General features: G+C 41.6%; 2 protein-coding genes across 5 annotated transcripts in view; one reads left to right on the top strand and one right to left on the bottom strand.

Moving 5' to 3' along the window:
• The window catches only part of NELFA (negative elongation factor complex member A), a 36,889-nt gene extending 23,516 nt beyond the window's left edge, over positions 1-13,373 (bottom strand). The window contains exons 1-5 of one of the 2 annotated variants that reach the window (XM_074951813.1): positions 13,194-13,373; positions 12,483-12,692; positions 4,887-5,058; positions 3,387-3,548; positions 2,348-2,437 (exon numbers count right to left, since the gene is read on the bottom strand). In XM_074951813.1, the coding sequence (XP_074807914.1) occupies positions 2,348-2,437; positions 3,387-3,548; positions 4,887-5,058; positions 12,483-12,692 (634 nt within the window). In that variant the 5' untranslated portion in view covers positions 13,194-13,373. Of the gene's footprint in view, positions 1-2,347; positions 2,438-3,386; positions 3,549-4,886; positions 5,059-12,482; positions 12,825-13,193 lie in introns of those variants that run through there. The other variant, XM_074951812.1, reaches the window with a different exon arrangement.
• Positions 13,374-14,198: 825 nt separating this feature from the next.
• LOC141986838 (NELL2-interacting cell ontogeny regulator 1-like) overlaps positions 14,199-23,230 on the top strand; it is a 34,070-nt gene continuing 25,038 nt past the window's right edge. Inside the window, exon 1 of one of the 3 annotated variants that reach the window (XM_074951815.1) lies at positions 14,199-14,251. In XM_074951815.1, the coding sequence (XP_074807916.1) occupies positions 14,214-14,251 (38 nt within the window). In that variant the 5' untranslated portion in view covers positions 14,199-14,213. Of the gene's footprint in view, positions 14,252-21,548; positions 21,616-23,230 lie in introns of those variants that run through there. The other 2 variants (XM_074951816.1, XM_074951814.1) reach the window with 2 other exon arrangements.

Here is a 23,230-nt window from a genome sequence, read left to right as displayed (position 1 = left end):
CCAGAGGCTGGTGAAGCTGGGGAACTGACCCATAGTAAGCACAGATGAGGGCAGGTGGTACGGGTGTGCCTCACAACCATAGGTACCCCCAAGAAGTGTCACATGTGGATTAAATGTAACATGTATCTTTGTATCAGAGGGGTAGCTGTGTTAGTCTGGATCTGTAAGAGCGGCAGAGTCCTGTGGCACCTTATAGACTAACAGACGTATTGGAGCATAAGCTCCACTACATGCATCTGACGAAGTGGGTATTCACCCATGAAAGCTTATGCTTCAATACGTCTGTTAGTCTATAAGGTGCCACAGGACTCTTTGCCACTTTTATGTATCTTTGTGAAAATCTTAAGTGACCTACAACACATTCCTGCTGGCATCCTTCCCTGGAATCACAGGCACATCTGAGCTTACTGAAGCTTCTCCATCTGCCAGAGGAAGTCGGGGGCTGGGTGAAAAAGAGGCCAGAATCAGAAAGTCAGACAGAGGAGGGCACATGCATGGGGGCTCTTGCAGGTAAGACTAGCTCCCGCACACAAGGCAAGACCAATAGTGACTGACAGTGATGGCATTTGTTAATGTATGACCAAAGTATTAAACTGTTTAATACATTGTTTGAACCCTATGCCATGTCTGATGGCCCAAGGATTCAGAATACACTGACACCATTTTGTCCTTTACCACTTGTAAGATATAACCTATTTTAAAATGCCCTGAACCACCACCTCTATAAAAAAAATGTGTAGCCAATGCTAACCCTGTAAGGCTCTTTGTTTCCTACAGTGGCTACCCCACATACGAAGCTTTTAGAGTCTGCCCCTGCCTTTGACCAAATGGCCTAATCCTCTAGCTCAAACAATAGCTTTAAAATCCAGAGGTCCAGGGCTTATTTCGCACTAAACAGCCTGACGAGTGGGATACAAAGAGAAACACTGCAAGCATGGATTACACCCTGGCCAGGGAAGCTTGTCCCAAGCTTCAAGCTTCTGAGGTTGACAGGAGTTTCAATCCTCACATGTATCCATGGGGATCAAACCTGAGACTTCTGGATCTGAAAGTATGAGCCTCTAGTGCTTGGGCTAAAGAGACAGCTTTATTAGCTCCAAGTCTAGAGTAGACAAACCACTATCTTGTATCTGTGGTCTGTCCTTTAACAGGGGACAAAGAGCCACATTTCATTAGGGTCAGAACTCCTGTAGCGTGGTAGTAAGCAGTATGTCTGATAAATTAGATCATCCTAAACCCCTTGTCATTGTACTGAGATAACTCCAACACTACCATTATAACTTGTATCTTCAGCAAATTGTGTCCACATAGCTTCAGTGCTACCAATATTCCTTATCTTATACCAGTGTCAACCTTGATCAGTTCCACTGTATCAATGTCAACATTCAAGCAGTAACACTTTAAAGCTTAAATATCTATTGATTTTTTAAAAATGCAACTTTTAAATATTCTTCTAATCTACTCATAGCAAAGAATCAGACCAATTTTCACACTTCAGATTGCTGTAGGATGTTTAAAGAAGGCCCTGAAGGAAAAACTTCAGGCACTAACATTGTTTAGTTGCATAGAAGTTTCAAAAACTGGCATAATTGGCCATAATTTTTTTTCCCCACTACAAACTGATACAGAAAATTCAAGCAGTTCAGAAATTACAACAAATACTTGGAACTGATCATCTCAGAGCACTGACTTGTATAGACTCTTTTCATCCCATTAAAATGGAAATCTTGAGTGCAATTTTAACTGTAGTGGTGCTACTGCTACCCTAAAATATTGAAGGTACTGATACTTCAAGCAAATGGTACATTTATAGTTATCTACATTTAGAAAACAACTATTCTCAATTACTACAATATCCTTAGTAAGAGCTAGGCAATCTTTGCATCTGTCTGAGTCAGTGTTTGACAGGCTTTCTCTGCCTTTTCCCTTCTAATGCGCAGAACTGTTTGTGTTCTTGGTAATTATGTTTGACAGTTTTGTACCTTATTTTAAGGATTACAATAAAATATACTATTTTTATATATAACCTCATCTATACATGTAAGAAAAAAAATTCCAAGCAGGAATTTCAAACTATTTCACCTGGAATAATTACCCCATATTATGGTTATCACATGTTCTCCTTTCCATATGTGAAAGTCAGTTTAAGATTACTTCACTAAAGTGCATCATTATTTTTATATTTTCATGTTTCCATAGAGCTTCATTACCCTCCTCTCTGCAATCCAGTTTTTAAAAATATAAACCTTGAATTTTATTCTTTGCAAACATTATATTTTACCTACATATGAGCTGTATAGACATATAAATTATTCTCTACTGAGTAGTAATATAAAATGAGTCATACTTGTTGTATCTATTTTTTTGACCAGCCCCCTCCCTTTGGCATGGAAAGGCACTCCTGCAGTCTTCTTGAGCTGTTGTGCGGTTTCTGTTGCTAAAAAGAGAAATGCTTTAGTTATTTCAAAATTTGTATTTGAAATTAAAACTACTGCACATCCTACATAAAATTCTTTTAGGACCTAATCTTTAATTGACACAGGTCATCAATGTTAGACAAATCACATAATCTAATTATTTTTTTTCCCAAATGGTGCATTATCTGTTACACAATCCTTTTAAGTTACAGAAGTATGCAAACTAACATAAAATAAACAAACAATCTACTTGAGGGGAAAGTAGAAAGTTAAAAAAGGTAAAATTTCATTCAAAATGCTTAGCTACTCAAGTTGATATTTTAATCCAATCAAACTGACTAATCAACTCAAAGAAAGGTTGCTACAGCAAAGTGCAATGTACAGTACAATATTTTAAATTCACTCAGTTAAAGAATGGCTGTGGCTAAACTTCCTGCCTTCTGTTAATGAAAATCATCTTGGCTTTCACTCACAGTAGGCACACTGAGCAAGGGAAAGCATGCACTGGCTGCCTCTGCTCCCTGTTGCAAAAACATATGACAAAATAAAGCTCAGCTTGGTTCCAGTTTCATTTTTGTGGTAAGAGCCCCAAGCATCTTAACAAAAGCTCTCCCTGATGAGTCTCAAACTGATGGCTAAATATAACCACCAAAGAATCTAACCTTGCTTTAAACAGAGAAAAAAAAAAAAAAAAAAAAAGCTTTTTCAGTGCCTTCAAATCTGAACAGCATTTAAGATTACGAAAACAAGACTAGCATATTAATATGGTGACAGCCAGAATGGCTTCAATAGGCTTAGTCCTGATCTTCTGCACTGTTGTTATTGTGGAAAACCAGTCAGCACATATTCTTGTAAGAAGGGAAGATACAATACGTGTTCCTGTACTGAAGAACAAGACTGAATTCTATGCCTTCCTTTTACAATCCTATTTGTAACTGTATCTGATCAACTAGCTGGTTTACTACTTACATTTCTGCAAGAGTTCTGCTCGAAGAGTGGCACTTTTGGGTTTTCTTTTCAGCTGGAAGTGTTTCACTGGGGGAGTAAGTGGCCCAGCTAGTGTTGTCAAGGCATTTTTGTTTAAGTACTGGCACTCCAACGGCAACATAGCTGATGTTTCACATTCACTTACTGTGTAAAGAGTTAACATAATGCATGTGGGTAAAAGGACCTCTTGCACAGATAATTACAAGACAATTTTTATATAGTTTGTGCAGGTGATTCTTAACTTCAAAGTATTTATTCAGACCCCGAGGGAAACTTCTGTTTTGCTCATAATCACTATTCCAGAAACCTGCCAACTCTAGCTATATTGTAGGAAGTAACCCTTCACAAGGATTTAATAAAAACAGGAAATATGTTATTTTTAAGACGGCCATGTTAGATTTGTCTAGTTAAGTGTAAAGTTATTTTTAAAGTATTGTACATATTTCAGTACTCGGGAGAAAACAGCTGAAGATTAATTCTCAGAAGCTACATTTAAAAAAAAACACAAAAAACAACCAAACAAACAAAAAACAGAAAACCCAATCTGGCAGACCACAAAATACCGAGAGGTAAAGATTTCTACCAGCAAATGATCATTCCTATTTTCAAGCATGATGCAGTTCTCTTTCCAAGGAGTTTTTCTATTACTTTGCTGCATCCTGGCTTCTACAACCATTTCTGTCCATTACATTCGGTGGCTCTTCTACACTTCCAACTTTTGGGATAGTTCCTGTTATTTCACGAACACTGGTACTGCATCACTGGTAGCAGTAACTATGGGAGTACTAGCATATACATGGCTCAGGCATTTTAACTGCCTCAGTCTAGACTACACTAATGCTCTCACTGCTGCCATCATCCGTGAAGCTGCACCGATGGGACGCTTCCTAAGAACTGCTAGTATAGTTTCCGTCCATCTGTATAGCACGATAGTTGGCTCTTTGAAGTACAGATGTACACCCTCATCTTTAATGAGGCTCCATACAGGGGTCTGCCCACACAAAGCTCACTGCTTTGGGATCGGCGTCTTAGAAAGAAAGCATAATATCATGCTTTCGAAACTATGAACAAGTGCACAGAGCCTCTCTCCTAATGTGACAGTTTTAAATAACAAATAGACAACCCGAAGTCCCTTGAAGATTAGTAAAAAAAAAAAAAAAAAAAAAAAATGCAAGACAGGAATAAAACTATGTTTAATTTACGATCTTTTAAAAGTTTATACAAGTTTAATCAAAAAGTAATATTTATTAAATTATACATCAGTTGTATTTCATTTCAGGCACTCCTTACATAGTTCTACTGCCTCATGTGGAACAGTTCCTGTGGCAAAGAGCTGCTGAATTAGACCCACATTTATTGCTTCCCATTAGACTCTTAAACACATAGGGTGTAATCCTTGCCTCATTGACTTTCACCCATAGTGGTTTGAATGCAAAAATGTCAAATATGCAGTGTAATTTTAGACAAAAAATGATTGCTTACCCTTTTCCCTAAGTTCTCCTAAAATATCTTGAACATTGGGATTCTGTTCTTCAAGATCAAGGTTAAGGGAGCCAGTATCTGGAAAGGATTTTAAAATATCAGCTACCATTAAGACCCAGGGGTCTGAATCCAAGGTAGCGAGCTGGATAATTTCAGTCAGTGCACCTTTCATCTAACAAAAAAGAGAAAAGAAAATCAACAAATTGGAAACAATTCTAAGAAGGTTACTTTGTATTTGGAAATATTTTCAGAAACGAGCACAAACATGCACAATATTTACTTCCTGTGGGGAACCCATATAAATTATTGTGTTTTAACACAGTTAAAAAGACCTTTAAGCCATATGTCCAGGGTCATCTTTTTTGTTACAGAGTGCCATGAAGAAAAGATGATTTTTAAAAATTTATTTCAGGAGGTTCAACTGGGGAAAAAGTCACAAGATTGTAGCGGGGGAAAGTTTATTTCAGCTACTAGTCAAAATATCTATTAGTTTGTAGCATAAATAAATAAAAATAAAGAAAATACAATCATCTCACTGAAATTACATATTGACATTTGGTTTTAATCATTATACTTTATTCACAGGTAGCTCAGTCCCTGAGAGAGTTGAAAATTCAGATTTAAAAACTTTTTTTAATGTCTTATTTGAACGTTAAAAATTGACTCTTTTAAATCTCTCCAGTCTTTTGCAGAGCTAAGATGTGGCTTTAGGCAGCATGTGCTTACCAGAGCACAAGAAAAAAAACAGAGTCAACATAAACTGTGTGACCACTATTAAGACATATTGGCAATACACAGTCCTAAGACTAAGGGTTTTAAGATCAAGTGCAAGGAAACTAAGAGTTAATATTGAGTCGTGGCCCTTTCCATATCCCATTGTGATCACATATTGCAGTGCATATGGCACAATTTACACTGTTTTCAGGAATCCAAACACAACGAGACAAGTCAAGGAGAGATCTTCATCCTTAACTCTATATTTCCTTTCTCTTATTAATTTACAACAGGACTTTTGTTATTTGAACATATTTTGCTTGTTAAAAAAAAAAGTATTACACCAAAATAGTAAATTATTAGATTATATCCCAGTTCTCTCTTCCATTTCCAAGCATCTTTAGACCTCAGAAATAAAGTCAATGGTCCTTTTGATTTTGCTGATTATATAGTGATCCCCCTGCTCCAACACATACATCCTAAATTACAGAAAGCTAATTTACGGTCTTATTTATGCTGTGCACAGAAGTCTCCACAAATTTCTAATCCCTGCTCCCCTCAAAGCCTCCCTCTCCCAAATCTTCACCAGAAACAGTGCTTAATTTGTAATGAAAGAGGTGCTGGGGCTCAAACAATTTTTTTTACTTTCATAACTGATGCAGCAAGCCCAGAGGTGCCAGGGCTATGAAATGCCAAGCCTAGAGGTGCCGGACTCAGCTCTGGCACAAATTAATCACTGCAAAAAACCCAGTGTCAGCCTAGAACTGAGGGGAAAATGGCAAAACGGCCAAATTGGGCTTCCCCTCCATCAGAAGCTGCTTCCGCTATATTTTAAAAAAAGGAATGAAGTAAGCAATGGGAGGGAAGAGTATACTTCTCAGGACAAAGGGCTGCTTTGACCTCTCCAGTCCACAATACAAATTCTAGAACTTGAATAGGGATTTTCAGGGATTGTAAGTGTGAACACAGAACAGTCAAATAACGCTTTCAGTACGTTTGAGTAATATGGTAAGAATGATAGACCCTGACTAAGCTGTCTATATTATGATTCCCACCAGTTTTAATACTGGTTTAGCTGACCTGGTGGTAATTTTTTCCATACATTTCCTCAGTGTCAACATCTTATGTCTCCTCTTCCCACCACTCTGTTAGTGCTTTTTCTTCAGGCTGCTTTCTACATATGGCCAAGCATCCTCAATGCCCTCTTTTATATTCCTCCTCAAACTCCTCTTTTCTCTAGTTTTGCATCAGGAAGACCACCACTGGGCTCTCTGATCCCAGGTTAAGTTTACAGACCTGGCAGTTAGAAAAATATGTATTTATTTGCAAACTGAGCATATATGATATGCAAGTCAGAGGCAATAGAATCGCACATGCCATTTTTACAGTTACTTTTCAAAGCAGAACTACATTCCAACATTGTTAATTTCATTATGGACCGAATCTTGAAATCCTTACTTAGGCAAATCTCTCATTGATTCCAACGAGAGTCTTGTTAATCATAGACTTCAGGATCAGGTCCAACATAGTTTGTCAGTTGTCCTTATGGGTCTTTCCTAAAACATCAATGTTTAGCAAAAATACTTTAAAAAAGGAGTGAAATTAGTACCTATGGAAATGAGGAGCTAATTACATTTTGTACAGACAGCCAAAAATATGGCAAGGCTTTAACTTGGACAAATATCACTATAAAGATTAACATGAGAAAAACCAAACTCATTTTCACTAATAACAAACAGCCATCAGTATTATAAATAATCATAGCATTTGGGAATGGGAGGGAAGGGACAAGTTATTGGCAGCAGACAAGAAAACCAGACAAGAGCTCCAGGACTTCATCCAAGTAGTTCCCATTAATTTGCTTTCCACTTCTACCACTAATGCAGTGTGGATTAAATAGAATTATAAAGTGGTTTTACTACTGGCTAAAAAACCTTAACTGTTTTTAATGGTTCAGTGTCCATTAAGAAGGTGATGTTGAATAGGAGTCCACAAAGGTCTATTATTAATCAGCATTTTCATTAATCTGAAGAATGGAGTGGAGAGTATATTAATATCTGCAGATGGTAAAGGTCAAAAGGATCAAAAATACTCTAGTGACAAGGGATTAAAATACAGTATATATTTAATAGAATGGAAAAATGGCCAACTTCAATATAATATCAGATTCAATAAACTGTAAGATAGGAAATACAAGTGAGGGCCAGGGAAAAGTAAAGGATGACAAATTAAGACAGATAGTGATTGTCTTACATGCAGCTCAAAGAACTAAGGTGGCATAATATACGCCCCCTTACTCCGGTGCTTTATACCACCACTTCTAGTGTGCAGGGAGCAGACAACTTCCCACGCATGCAGGTGGATGGGGGCAGAGCCTTGACTCCGTACCCTTCAGTGTAGTTATGCTAGTGCATTAGGGAGTGCAAACAAGACTCCAGGTTTAGACAACTCTCTCCCAGGGTACTCCAGGGGAAGCACAACAACACATTGCCCAAAATGCAGGGCTAGATCATAATGACACAACCTAGGCATAAAGGAGTAAATGCAATCCTGGCAGAAAAATGCACATGCCACTATGGGTCATGTTAACAGGAGTATATTGTGCAAAATAAATAAGGGTAATTATTCCTCTGAACTTAGAACTGCATTGAGCTTTCGGTATCATTTCAAAACTCTGATTAGCTGCAAAGGGTTTAGAAGAAAAAGAACAAAAGGTTAGGGAAATAAATCCATTAGGGAATGGTTAGGAAAGCTGCCATGTTCAGCTTAGAGAAAAGCAGTACGAAGGATGAATTTAACAATTGTCTACAAATACACAGAGATGTTAAGAAGACAGGCACCAATTATTCTCATTAGTCAGTGAGGACAAACAAGTAGTAATGGGTTTATGGTGTGGTAAGGAAAATGTAGGTTAATTACCTACCCCACAGGAGTGCTGGAAGGATTAATTCATTAATACTTGTAAAACACTTGGAGTTCCTGAATGAAAGGTACCAAGGAAGTTGCAAACTATTGCGGGGGGAGGGAGAAGAGCTGAACACTCAAGCAATGGATCAAGCTGTCAAAGAAGGTTTGTGAATCACCTTCACTGGATATATTCTTAGATAGACTTGACACTTCCCAGAGAGGTTTAGGGATTAAGAATGGACAAGTGACCATCAAAAATCCTTTTTAAACCAAACAACACCATGTATTCTATTCATCCCAACATTCATTGTAGTCCAGAAGTGGTTTCCAAATTATCCTGTTCCACTGTTAACCAATATACTTCACACAGTGCTTATTTTAGAAGGATGAAAGATACTGTCTCTTTAAAAAGCCAATATTCAACCTACTATCCACACAGCACAATATAATTTGATGTTTAATACCTTTAGTACACATGATACACCAGTTACACACACTGTACACACCATTCAGAACCAACAAATGCAACATTGTTCCTAATCTCATAACATTTTCAGACACCAGCTCAATGCTCTGAGTCCTAATACCTGATCAGTGCAGACATGTACATGAGGAATAAAGAAAAACATGCAGTACGCTAATGAAGTCCAATCACACTGAATTTAAGTCATTTTCACAGGTCAATTCAACTCATAATACAAACTAATTCAAAAATCAGTCTGAATATACATTAAGACTTTTCACTCTTAGCTAGCCACAGCTCTCTTATATTAAAGTAATTTATTATTATTAGTTGTTGTTAAGGGATGACATTGTGCTCAGTATCATATATATCAGTATCACTGTGCTCAGTATCATATATAAAAATGAATGCTGTTCTGGCCCAAAAGACTAAGAAACTGTAAGGTTAATGCTAAATAGCAGCTGTTACTTGTTTTAAAGTCATCCTATAACAAGTGTGATTGTAACACTGTTTAACGTGACTTCCTAAGCATCATCATTTAATTTGAGCAAGTTTATTATAAAACAGTGCACTTTTGATGTAACAATTGTTCCTTCTCAATGAACTCATCACTGAATTCCCTTTGGTAAATAGCTTTGTTCCATTGGGGTACTTTATTAACAATACAAAACTAATGCAAAAAGTTTTGGGATTCGACTACAATTTTTCATCTTCAACTGAATTTACCTATATAATAATGATTTTTTTTATGTTTAAGTTTTAAGTGGGTGAAAATGGAGGAAAAAGGTCACGTACCCTAGCAGTTTTAACAGATCACAAGTACTCTGCAAAGGGACCAAAAAATTACATTGTGCAAGTCTCTCTCAAGACCAGGCTTGCTCAGTTTACAAGTCAAACGATAAAATTTGTAGCTGCTAGCTCCACAAACTCCATCTAGAATCTGAAAAAGCCAGCACTTCTGCCTCTGTCAATAACACCAGTACAAGTTTCTATATTCAGAGCTTAGCTGGCCGTTTTGACAATACATGAGGTAGAATAGAAACTAGCTCATTCTTCAATAGTTTGAATGAGTCAGCAAGGCTAACAAAAGTCAAAATGAGTGAAGTGACCTGCCAATCCTAATTAAATTTGGATTAATTTTAAAGCAGTATTTTAATAAAAAGTACCTCAGAAGTACTGTTCGGATGGATGGCTTTGCAGCATTTCAATGGATTATTTTACAGTGTCACTTGAGCTGCAGCTCCATCAGTTTGAGACAAGAGCCAATCAAGTGTTCTCCATGAAGACCCCCAAACTTTTCAATTCACTCCTCTTGATCCAAAATACCTCTAATGTGGTAACTTTCAGGGAACACAACAAGTCCCATTTTTTTACCTAAGCTTTCTGGGGCTTTTGCTAACTCTGGGTGTAATGAGAGCTGGGGTCTTGATATGGAGGGATCATGTGCGACTGGGGTGAGCGATTCCTATTTTCTGGTTTTGGGGAGGCCGCTTTATTTTGTTGTATTAGTATAATTGAATTTGTAATGTAAGAAAGACTCAGAGGTGGGACAGGCACTTAGCAAGCAGTTACAGTATGTCTCAAAGATACACAGGAAGTAGATATGCTAAGAAAGCGCCTTTTTAAAAACAGACTGCAGTGACACATAACTCAGTGAATGACTGCACAGAAACACCTACAAGAGCCACTCTGAGTCACACTACTCTGAAACCAATTGGTTAAAACACTTGATGCTTTGCATATCTCTCTTTTAGGACATTTGGTTGTAAATTCTCGAGGGTGCAGTGTGCACTAATCCAGGTTATTTACAATTTCCCCCACACCGTGTTTAGAACACTACTATCACACCTCAACAACAAACATATCCTATCTGACAATGGCATCCATAAACGTGAGTCTCTTGCAAACGGCACATCTACTCGGAAAAGGTGAGACTCAAGCTGAACCTGCATGCTATCTGCATTGGTGTTGTCAGGAAACAGAACAATGTGGGCCATGAAGTAGAGTGCAAATTCCTCAAGACTCAAGTTGTGGAAATGTATGCTCCAGAATGCCCTCCCATTGTAAAAGTATTCCCTCACAAATCAGCAGCTTCCTGACTTCCAACTCAATGCCACTTCAAAACAGCCCACTCAGACTGTTAGCATCCTCCTACCTCCAGTTAGCCATGCCAACTCTGATTTCCTAGCCCCTAGACATTTGAACTTCAACATCCCTCTCCTATCCCCCCTAGAGACCCCTGCTCTTTCCCTCTCCGAGTTTCAGCACTTGCTGCTGTCCTCCCTAGGGTAAGGCTCTTAGGCTATGTTTACACTACAAGTGCTACAGCAGCATACTGCAGTGCTGCATTATAGACCAGTGATGTGCAAATGGGGGGGGGAGGGGGAGAAAAGAGAAGGATGCAGGGAGCAAAAGGTTTGGGGGGGGGGGGGTTAGGCTATTCCCTAGATCGGTGGTTTTCAACCTTTTTTCCCTGCATTTACAGATTCCTAAAAAGCGTCAAATGTGATCCGCACACTGTCTGAAATTTCCCTTTGGAAATTTCAGACAGTGTGCGGATCACAGGTTGAAAACCACTGCCCTATATAGTTTGCTCCTCTGGCCTACTTCCCAGCACAGGTGCTGGCCCAGAGACACAATCCCCCAGAAGGAAGCCACTACACTAGCAGTTGTACCTCGTGAAAGTCTCAGGTTCATAACTCATCAGCCTAAAGATGAAAAACAACCCCTCCCCCCAACCATGTTTCAGACAAGAGGACAATGATGGGACTTTTTAAAGACTGATTGTATGGCACCCACATGGGTGCCACACACGAGTAACAGTAATGATTGCATTTTACACTTTCCATTAGGAGGGTCTCCGGGCACTTCACTTACATCACAGATTTAAACCTCAAAGTACTGGCTAAACAAATAATACTAAATGCCTAGATCTTACCGAGCACTTTCATCAAAACAATACAAAGAAGGACAGTACCAATATCCCCATTTTACAGATGGGCAAACTGAGGCACAAAGGTGGGACAGGACTTGGCCAAGGTCACCCATCAGGCCAGAGGCTCCCAGGCCCTGTGGATTCATGGCCAGCGCTCTCTCCACTGAGAGACATGGGTCTCAATGGGCTGGCTACTCAATCCAGAACAGCTATTTCAGTGTAAACTGGGGAGGCTGGTCGGGTTGGAGGACCTGGGGGAGGGCTTGGTAGGAACACATGGCAAGGACCCCCTGGGAGTGGATGTAGGGGCATTATGGGTTATAACTGTGTGGGGGCCAGACCAGGCAGGTACTGAGTTTAACGCCCCGGGGGGGGGCGCAGTACTGATACCCCCTCCCCCACTCGGGGGTGTGTCCGGCAGGCGGGGGCGAGACTCCGCGCGCGGCTCCTCAGACGCCATTTAACGGGGAGGGGGCGGGTACCGGCGCCGTCGCCACACGGGGACGTTTGCCACCCGCCCCGCCGGGCCGTAGCCCCGACCTTCCCGGCTCCCGTGCAGCCCCGACCCCGCTCTCACCTCATCCACCGCCCGGCGGGGCAGGTGCAGCATCCCCAGCAGCAGTTTGAGCTTGACGGCAGAGGAGAGGCCGTGGAAGCAGAGGCGGATGTTGTCGATCACCGAGGCCGTGAGCAGCGAGGCGATGCTCGGCGGCGCCCACAGCTCGTCCGTGGAGCCCAGCTTGTTGTGCAGCCACAGGCCAGTGTCGCTCTCCCGCATCGACGCCATCTTGAGAGCGGGGCGAAAAAAGAGGGGATTCTCAGCGGGCATTTTATGAAGACACCTAAACGAAGGGAGGGTGAGGACCCCTTTGGGCTGCCGTTTCGTTCGTAACCCAAAATGGCGGCGCCCAGTGGAGAAACTCCACCATGGGGGGGACAAGGAATTCCGTAATCTAAAATGGCGGCGCCCTGTTGGCGAGGAAGAGCCGGCTCTTGAGCAAATATCCCGTGATGCAAAATGGCGCCTCTCTTCCGTATTGCAATATGGCCACCCCCTGTTGAGGGGAAGCGTCACCGACAGACTGGCTTCCTACCCCTCTCCGCGGGCTGGTTGTGTCCCCAATACTCCCTTGTGGTAGTAACGGGCCACGGGACGGGTCTGAAGGTCGAGCGTCTTGGAGCGCGCCCCACAGCCAGACGGAGCAGCGGCTCTGAGCCAGGCCCCTGTCCTGTGCCCGCTCCCTCTGCCCTTCTCTCTCCCTCATTCATGTCTTCCCCCTTCCCATACCTTCACCTCTTGTCTCCCCGCCCCTCTTCTCCGTCCATCCGCTCTCCTCCTTCCTCCCACTTCAGCCCCGCGCCTCACTGGCCAGTAGCCAGCACAGCTGTTGCCAGCCAAAGCCCAAGAACTCCCCTCTCAGCCCTGCGCGGAGCAGCTACCCCGCGCCCGGGGCTGTGCTCTGCCCATTGGACGTTACCGACCGTTTCTGACTCGGTGGCAGCCTGTTGTATGCTAGAGCTGGCCGGAAAAATTTGTAATGTATATTTATTTATATAAAATATTTAAATATTTTAAATATATATAAAGACTTCTCCTGACTCCAACCTCTCCCCCCCACCTTCTTTTGACCAGTCAGCCCGATGCTCTAATCTACACCCTCCACTGTGGTGTCTGGGCAACTCACTTCTTTGGTCCTCAGTTTGTTCCCCCTCTTTCCTTCCTTTCAAAACAACAAATCCAATCTGCCACCAAATTGATAGATGATGAAATCAACTTGCAATGCTGTGCTTTGACGGAAGCAAAGTTAACTGCCTTTTTCATCATCTCCCCAAAGATTTTAGTGGGGGGTGATGGTGACCGGAGGAAGTAATCTCCGTGTTCACACCAAAAGCAGGAAAAATAGTCTCTTCAGGTTCAGGGCCTTATAAATACAGCTTAAAATGCTTATTTTAGTATAGCAATAAACTAAATTAAAATGGGGGAATTTTTCTGGGCATGGCTGGAGACCATGAATTTGGTGACCCTGCCACACTTAGGGATTTTGTATCTGCAGATTTTGCCACCTCACAGTTTACCTCTTTTTCCAGACCCTTTATGAATATATTGAACAGTACTGGTCCCAGTACAGACTCCTGGGGGACACCACTATTTACCTCTCTCCATTCTGAAAACTGACCATTTATTCCTACCTTTTGTTTCCTGTCTTTTAACCAGTTACTGATCCATGAAGAGCCTTTGGTGAGGGAACTTGTCAAAGACTTTCTGAAAATCTAAGTACACTATATTCACTGGATCCCCCTTGTCCACATGCTTGTTGGACCCCCTCAAAGAATTCTAGTAGATTGGTGAGGCATGATTCCCCTTTTACAAAAACCATGTTGACTCTTCCCCAGCAAATCATGTTCATCTATGTGTCTGATAATTCTGTTCTTTACTATAGTTTCCAACCAGTTTGCCCAGTACTGAAGTTAGGCTTACCCGCCTGTAAATGCTGGATCGCCTCTGGAGCCTTTTAAAAATATTCATGTCAGATTAGCGATCCTCTAGTCATCTGGTGCAGAAGCAGATTTAAATGATAGGTTACATAACCACAGTTAGTAGTTCTGCAGTTTCACATTTAAGTTCCTTCAGAACTCTTGGGTGAATACCATCTGGTCCTGGTGATTTTTATTACTGTTTAATTTATACATTTTTTCCAAAATCTCCTCTGACACCTCAATCTGGGACAGTTCCTCAGATTTGTCATCGAAAAAGAATGGCACAGGTTGGGGAATCTCCCTCCATGAAGACCGATGCCATGAAGACTGATGCAAAGAATTCATTTAGTTTTTTCACAATGGCCTTAAGGGGGATAAGTGCTCCTTTAGCATCTCGATCATCCAGTGGCTCTGCTGGTTGTTTGGAAAGGCTTTCTGTTTCTTATATACTTACAGGGGTTTTTTTTTGTTTGTTTTTTTAATATTACTTTTTGAATCTTTGGCTAGCTATTCTTCAAATTCTTTTTTGGCCTTCCTTTTTTTTTTTTTTTTTTACACTTCACTTGCCAGAGTTTATGCTCCTTTCTATTTTCTTCAATAGAATTTAACTTCCACTTTTTAAAGGATGCCTTTTTGCCTCAACTGCTTCTTTGACTTTGTTTATCCACAGTGGCACTCTTTTGGTCCTCTTACTACATTTTTTAATTTGGGGTATACATTTAATTTGAGCCTCTATTACAGTGTCTTTAAAAAGTTTTCATGTAGTTTGCAGGGATTTCACTTTTGGCATTGTACCTTTTTAATTTCTGTTTAACTAACTTCCTCATTTTTGTGTAATTCCTCTTTCTGAAATTAAATGCTACCGTGATGGGTTGCTGTGGCGTGTCGTCCCTCCCCCCCCGGATGTTAAATTTTATTATGTTATGGTCACTATACCAAGTGGTCTAGCTATATTCACTTCTTGGATCAGATTCTGTGCTCCATTTAGAACTAAATCAAGAATTGCCTTTCCTCTTGAGGGTTTCAGGACTGACTGCTTCTTGGAGCAGTCATTTAAGGTGTCAAGAAACTTTGTCTTTGCGTTGTGTCCTGAGTTGACAAGTCAATATGGGGATAGTTGAAATCCCCCACTATTAGTGAGGTTTTTTTATTTTTGTAGCCTCTCTAATCTCCCAGAGAATTTCAGTCATTATCACCATCCTGGTCAGGTGGGCAGTAGTATATCCCTATTGCTATATTCTTATTATTAGAGCATGGAATTACTATCCATAGAGATTCTGTGGTACAGTTTGGTTCATTTAAAATTTTTATTTCCTTTCACTCTATGCTTTCTTTCACATATAGTACCACCAGTACAACCTATCCTGTCCTTCTGATATATTTTGTACCCTGGTATTACCGTATCTCATTGATTATCCTCATTCCACCAAGTTTCTGTGATGCCTAGTATATCGATATCCTTATTTAATACAAGGCACATTAGTTCACCCATCTTATTATTTAGACTTCTAGCATTTGTATATAAGCACTTAAAAATTGTCACTTTTTAGCTTTCTGCCATTATGGGATCATACCTCTAGTCCATCACATGTTGTGCACTTGGACAAATCACTTAACCTTTGTGCCTCTGAGTGAAGTTTTTTATGTGTAACTTCCTACCTTTAAAAAATATTGAAAAAACAAATTTCATCATGTGGTCATGTTGACGCCCACATGGGTCATTGGCTATGTAGGGCTATTTACAGTGACTCGAGTGTGAGTGAAAATCTCAGGGCAGACTGTTAGGAAGCAGGGCACAAACCCCAAATTGGCTGTGGCACCAGCTGCTAGGGAAGGAGCCCCGGGGGGGCCTGTGGCTGCTCCAGCAACCACCAAGGGGGCACCCCAGGGTCAACCGCTGCCCTTGGGGCTGCTGCTCAGGCGTTCCCCAGGGCCAGCTGCATCGGCTGCTGCTCCGGCAGTCCCTGGGGCCAGCTTCCCTGGGCCTCCAGAGTAGCAGTTGGGGCGGGGGCCGCTCCAGCAGCAACTGGTGAGACTGGCTGTGGGGCCACCTGGGTGACTGGCTCCAGGGTCAGCTGCTTGGGCGGCCATGGGGACAGCCACACTGGCTGCTGCAGAAGTCATGGAGGATACAGGAAGTCACAGAATCTATGACTTCCACAACCTCCGTGACAAACACAGAGCCCTACACATAAGTGAGCCAGACTGATTCCTGCTATGTATTTGTCAGTGTTCTACTGAGACACGGGGACTTTGGCATGAGCTTGCACCTGGTTTGCCAGCATCACACGCACTGTTGGAACCTTTAGATCTATAACACAGACCTCTGCGACTTGAGCTGAGGGAGAAACTGATAGCAGTAGTAGGTGTCATCAGCCCAGTAGGAGATGGGATACTTTGCCAGGAGGTTTCACAAATCTTTGCTGGCAGCGGAGGAATGGTGAGTCTCAGGAATCTTGGATACCATGCCAGACTCTGGAGGGGAGCTTGCTGTGAGCACAGTTTCTTTCTATCCTTTCCAAGCGGGATCCCTTCCTCCCCAACCCCTCTAATCTGTCCTTGTCCCAGTCCACGTCCCATTCCCCTTACCTAGCCAGTTCCAGTCTTCACTCCACTCCTTAGGCTTTTTTCCACTGAATGCATCCGATGAAGTGAGCTGTAGTTCACGAAAGCTTATGCTCAAATAAATTTGTTAGTCTCTAAGGTGCCACAAGTACTCCTTTTCTTTTTGCGAATACAGACTAACACGGCTGCTACTCTGAAACCAGAATTATGTTTGATTTTTTTGGCAACAGTATTACATTGTTGACTCATATTTAGTTTGTGATCCACTATAACTATATAGTGAACCTTGGGTTCCATGCTAGCTTCTGGAAAGGTGTGTCCTCTAGTGGTCACAGACCCTTCTGCCCCTTTCTCTCTCCCCGCAAAAGACTGACCCCTTTGCCCCTCTCCCAGACCCCTCTCTCTTCCCCTAACTCCCAATCCTAGCCTGGACCCTGGGTTCCTTGTCCCAATCTACCCCATCATATGGTTCTTTTCCCTTCTGGATTCATTAGATTGGTTCCTTCTCTTTGTTCTCTGGGTACCAGAAGAGAGACAGCCTCCCTGCCCTCAGGACCACAGAAGAGCCCAAGCTGGAAGAAGCAATTGCAAAGGAAGTCTTTCTCAGCCCCAGTACCCAAGATGGAGTATGCTCAGTTGGTATATGCAAAGTTCTATTGGCACATAGAAGCTGTGAGGGGATGGAGCAGGTCCAGTACAGACAGATTCTTCAGAGAATTTAGCTGCCAACCTTTTAACAAGTCTGGACTGAGAATTTGTGAGATGAGATTTTTTTTCTAAGGCTTATAACTTGGCCAGGGTTTCTCATGGAAACATCCTTGATACAAAGGCCAAATTTCAAACCCCTTCTCCAAAGCATGGAAGTGCAAGAGCATTTCAGCAAAATGATTGTATGAATTTTTTCTAACATGGACAAAACAACACATTTTCCCCTAGTTGGTTCTCAGAAGCACATGGTTTCAGCAAAAATAGTCTAACTAAATTCAGCCTGAGGCAGACAACTGACATGGAAAATGTCAGCCCAAGTGGTTAAAGGCTGGCAAAGTTATAAGCTCCTAATAACAGCTCTTATGATGGAAAGTGTCAGGGTACCTTAAGTATAAGACTCGCTATCTGTGCCACCAATAATGAACAGTAAATCTGAACCTTGGAAAAATTAATCTTCAAAAATGTATTTCAAATGCTATACGGCATTTGTTGTTTTAAATGAGTTTTTCCAGCGGTCCATACAGCTGTTCATACGCGTTAGACTTATTGCAAGAAATGAAGGAAGCAGAAAAGGGGAGCAGGGAGAACCAAATCTCAACTTAAACGCCTCACCCACAAAGGGCCAGGAAAAATAGAGCTGAGCGCACTTTTTCAAAACTTTTTTAGTGAAAAAATGCAGATTTGGCAAACAGAATTTGTATCAATTTCACCAAGTCGTTTAAGTAAAAAAAATCTCAAAAAAGAAAAATTAAAAAAAAAATCTAAATGTTTAAATATTTTTGGAACAGGACATTTTGATTTTTTCAGTTTGAAATGACTTTTTAGAAATTTCCTTTAATTTTATTAAATAATTTACAAACCCCCTCAAAATTAAAATGAAACCTTTTGTTTTGGGTTAAAGAAAATGTCTTGCTCAACCCAAAACAATTTTTTGAAATTTTTTGATATGCTAAAAATTTTTGGTTTTGGTTCAGCCTGAAACTATTTCTCTCCACCCCCACCCGATTTTTTTTTTTCAGAATTGCTAGTGAACCAAAAAATCCATTATTCATCCGCCTTTACAGCAAAAGTAACGGTAGGACTCAGACTCTTTTGTTGTTTGAGATGCTCTCACCGAAATTTTGGAAAACATTTTGAAGTCTGTATTTGCTATAAATAGTTTTTAAAAAGTTGTCACATTCAGTCATTTATTTTTCCAAGCTATTGTTGCAGGAGAACCTATGCCTTCCATTCTGGCAGTTATTTTTTGCCCAACATCTGTGCCATAGTTGTTTTAAGTTACACATATTTGTGTCCTCAGGTCCCTTTCAATACTAAACTTGATGTAGGGATAAGTTTTGTAATAAATAGATATTTTTCTAGTATTGTCCAATGACCAAACAGCCATGAAGCTTATGTGATAATTTTGAGTAGAGTTGTTAGAATGTGAAGGGATGCTTTCCTTCATCCTATGAAATGTCAGAATGTTTCACTGTGGCAAATGGGTGCAGCTTTATTTTAATTTCCACTGAAGAAACTTTTCCAGGCAATACCTGGTCCCATGAATGTAACCAAAAGGTGGCAGCATATTGTTTGCTATTCCTTTTCTCTCACTTTATGGAAACACCAGCAATAAGCAACTCAACTTTACTCCATCAGTCTGCAGAGATGCCAGGAAGACTGGCATAATCATTCTGACTAAGGCATGTAGGTGATGACTAATGTAAATTCAGCTGTTTGTTTAAAAGAACATAAGAATGGCCTACTGGGTCAGACCAAAGGTCCATCTAGCCCAGTATCCTGTCTACCAACAGTGGCCAATGCCAGGTGCCCCAGAGGGAGTGAACCTAACAGGTAATGATCTAGTGATCTCTCTCCTGCCATCCATCTCCACCCTCTGACAAACAGAGGCTAGGGACACCATTCCTTACCCGTCCTGGCTAATAGCCATTAATGGACTTAACCTCCATGAATTCATCCAATTCTCTTTTAAACCCTGTTATAGTCCTAGCCTTCACAACCTCCTCAGGCAAGGAGTTCCACAGGTTGACTGTGCACTGAGTGAAGAACTTCCTTTTATTTGTTTTAAACCTGCTACCCATTAATTTCATTTGGTGGCCCCTAGTTCTTATATTATGGGAACAAGTAAATAACTTTTCCTTATTTACTTTCTCCACACCACTCATGATTTTATATACCTGTGTCATATATCCCCCCTTAGTCTCCTCTTTTCCAAGCTGAAAAGTCCTAGCCTCTTTACTCTCTCCTCATATGGGACCCATTCAAAACCCCTAATTATTTTAGTTGCCCTTTTCTGAACCTTTTCTAATGCCAGTATATCTTTTTTGAGATGAGGGTCCACATCCGTATGCAGTATTCAAGGTGTGGGCGTACCATGGATTTATATAAGGGCAATAAGATATTCTCCGTCTTATTCTCTATCCCTATTTTAATGATTCCTAACATCCCGTTTGCTTTTTTGGCTGCTGCTGCTGCACACTGTGTGGATGTCTTTAGAGAACTATCCACGATGACTCCAAGATCTTTCTCCTGATTAGTTGTAGCTAAATTAGCCCGATCATATTGTATGTATAGTTGGGGTTATTTTTCCCAATGTGCATTACTTTATATTTATCCACATTAAATTTCATTTGCCATTTTGTTGCCCAATCACTTAGTTTTGTGAGATCTTTTTGAAGTTCTTCACAGTCTGCTTTGGTCTTAACTATCTTGAGCAGTTTAGTATCATCTGCAAACTTTGCCACCTCACTGTTTACCCCTTTCTCCAGATCATTTATGAATAAGTTGAATAGGATTGGTCCTAGGATTGACCCTTGGGGAACACCACTAGTTACCCCTCTCCATTCTGAAACTTTAGTGTTTATTCCTACCGTTTGTCCCTGTCTTTTAACCAGTTCTCAGTCCATGAAAGGATCTTCCCTCTTATCCCATGACAACTTAATTTACGTAAGAGCCTTTGGTGAGGGACCTTGTCAAAGGCTTTCTGGAAATCTAAGTACACTATGTCCACTGGATTCCCCCTTGTCCACATGTCTGACCCCTCAAAGAACTCTAATAGATTAGTAAGACATGATCTCCCTTTACAGAAACCATGTTGACTTTTGCGCTACAATTTATGTTCTTCTATGTGTCTGACAATTTTATTCTTTACTATTGTTTCAACTAATTTGCCCGGTACTGACATTAGACTTAGCGGTCTGTAATTGCCAGGATCACCTCTAGAGCCCTTCTTAAATATTGGCGTTACATTAGCTATCTTCCAGTCATTGGGTACAGTAGCTGATTTAAAGGACAGGTTACAAACCATAGTTAATAGTTCTGCAATTTCACATTTGAGTTCTTTCAGAACTCCTGGGTGAATGCCATCTGGTCCCAGTGACTTGTTACTGTTAAGTTTCTCAATTAATTCCAAAACCTCCTCTAGTGACACTTCAATCTGTGACAATTCCTCAGATTTGTCACAAAAGAATGCTCAGGTTTGGGAATCTCCCTAATATCCTCAGCCGTGAAGACTGAAGCAAATGAATACAGACCTGTTATTTCAGTTGGTTCAATGGTTTGCACCTCATTTGTTTGGCTTTTGGCACAAGATAGAAAACACCTCTGAAGAAAGGTTACATTTTAGCTCACTGTTAGTCTGCTGAGGTAGCTTCAGGAAGAACATGTCCTTTACTGCTTGTTAATTAATCTAGGCATTGTAAGCAGACTATTTGAAAAGCCTCAGGTGTGTTATTGATCTGTAGACTTGTGCCGAATTTTGTCCCTTGTGCCACCTTGGATAACTGGGCTGGGTGCCAGTGACCTCCCCAGGACCAGGAAGGGGAGGAGGAATCCTTCATGCAGAAGTATACAAAAGTGAAACGGTATGAATATATCAGTCAAGGTTTTGCTGAATGACTGCATCTGTTTAAATGACTGCTCCTGAAAGATCTGCAGATGTCCAGTTCCCAGCTTCAGTGGTAAGAGGCGTGTGTGTGTGTGTGTGTGTGTGTGTTCTGGACATCACTTACATTGCATTTCTGTAGTCCAGAGAGCATCTGGGCATGGAGCCAGCAGCCCTTAGGAAACTCCAGCTAGTACAGAACACTGCAGCATGACTCCTCAGCAACAAGGGCCAGCGAAAGCACAGGAGCCTTGTCTTCCACGTCCTCTGCTGGCTTCCCACAGACTATCAAGTCCAGTTCCAGGTCTCAGTCTTTGCCTTCAAGGCAATCAGTGGCCTGGGATATTTAAAATATCACCTAATGCTCTGGGATGAGGACCATTGTTGACAACTCTACTCCCCAGACACAATGGAGCTTTCTAACACAGGGGTAAAGCTTGCCTGTGCAAGAGACAGTTTTCTCAGGGGCTGTTCACAGACTGTGGAACAAACTCTCACAGGAACAAAGGACCATCATAAACATCACCACTTTCTGTACTAAGTGCCAGGCGCACTCCTTCAGCCTAACCACAGAGCGATGGGTGCATGTGTAAAAACAAATCCCTCAATGTTACACTGAACAAATAAATCTTCCCCTGGGGAGAAAATGAGAGAACAAACCTCACATGAAAAATGTGGTTTAATCCACTGCTGGAAGGTGCTCAGATGCACATGTTGTTGACGATAGTACAAGGGCATATATAGTTTAGGAGCCCTGGGTTTTCATTCTTGTGTTATGTGAACTTGAATCTCTGTGTGGGGAGTATGGGGGTAGGGGGCTGGAACTTGGATTCTCTCTTTACTGTTTGCTATATTTTGGGTGTTGTTCTCCCTGAGGCAGCACTGAGATAACGTGCTGGAGAATGTTTAGACCACTCTGTATCACTTGATGGCAGTGGCTGTTCTACTGTGCTGTCAGTCTGGTTCCTGCAACCTACCCTCCTATCTGCTCTTTTCTTGGTTTGTTTACTTTTCTATGATGTCAGTACACTCTTGGGACATGATCCTTTGAGGAGCCTATGATGATTGGGTGTGGCATACAAATTTAGCACCAGCCACCACAATTTACACTAAACCTAGTTTACACCCTCCCTGGAGTCTAGTTTAGGAGTGAGGGTGGACACTGAATGCACCTGTAATGGAGTGTACCAGGGCCTTTGAGGCCCCCTGCTGGAGACCTCATGGTCCTCCTACCACACCCCACCCCAGAAAAGGAGCAATAAAGGTGGGTCCTCCAGGCCTGCCTAAAAAGGCTGCAGGAAAGCAGCCAATCAGAGCACAGCAGGCTCAGATTAAAGGAGCTGCAGGGGCTGAGCAGGTCAGTTGCTGGCTGGGACCAGAGGAGCAAGTCAGGTGCTCCTTGCTGGAGCTCAGTGGAGAACCAGAAGACAGGTTGTAGTGACATTGTTATTCTGTGAGGAAGAACTTCAGCCCTGAGGAAGGGGCTACATGGGAAGTGGCCCAGGGAATAGCAGCAGCAACTATTATAGGGCAGAGAATGTTTAGATCACTATCGCTCGAGGGCTAGTGGCTACTATTTATAGGGTCCCTGGGTTGGGACCCTGAGTAGTGGGCAGGCTGGGTCCCCTCACTGGCAGGGTTGTCTAAGTCCCAAGAAGGGGATAAGACTTATTTAGAGGCCCAAGTGAAGG

This window comes from Natator depressus, chromosome 4 (genome assembly GCF_965152275.1).
Source record: "Natator depressus isolate rNatDep1 chromosome 4, rNatDep2.hap1, whole genome shotgun sequence".
Lineage (NCBI taxonomy): Eukaryota > Metazoa > Chordata > Testudines > Cheloniidae > Natator > Natator depressus.
Note: the sequence above shows the minus strand (reverse complement) of the source record. Positions and strands in the feature narration are given on the sequence as shown.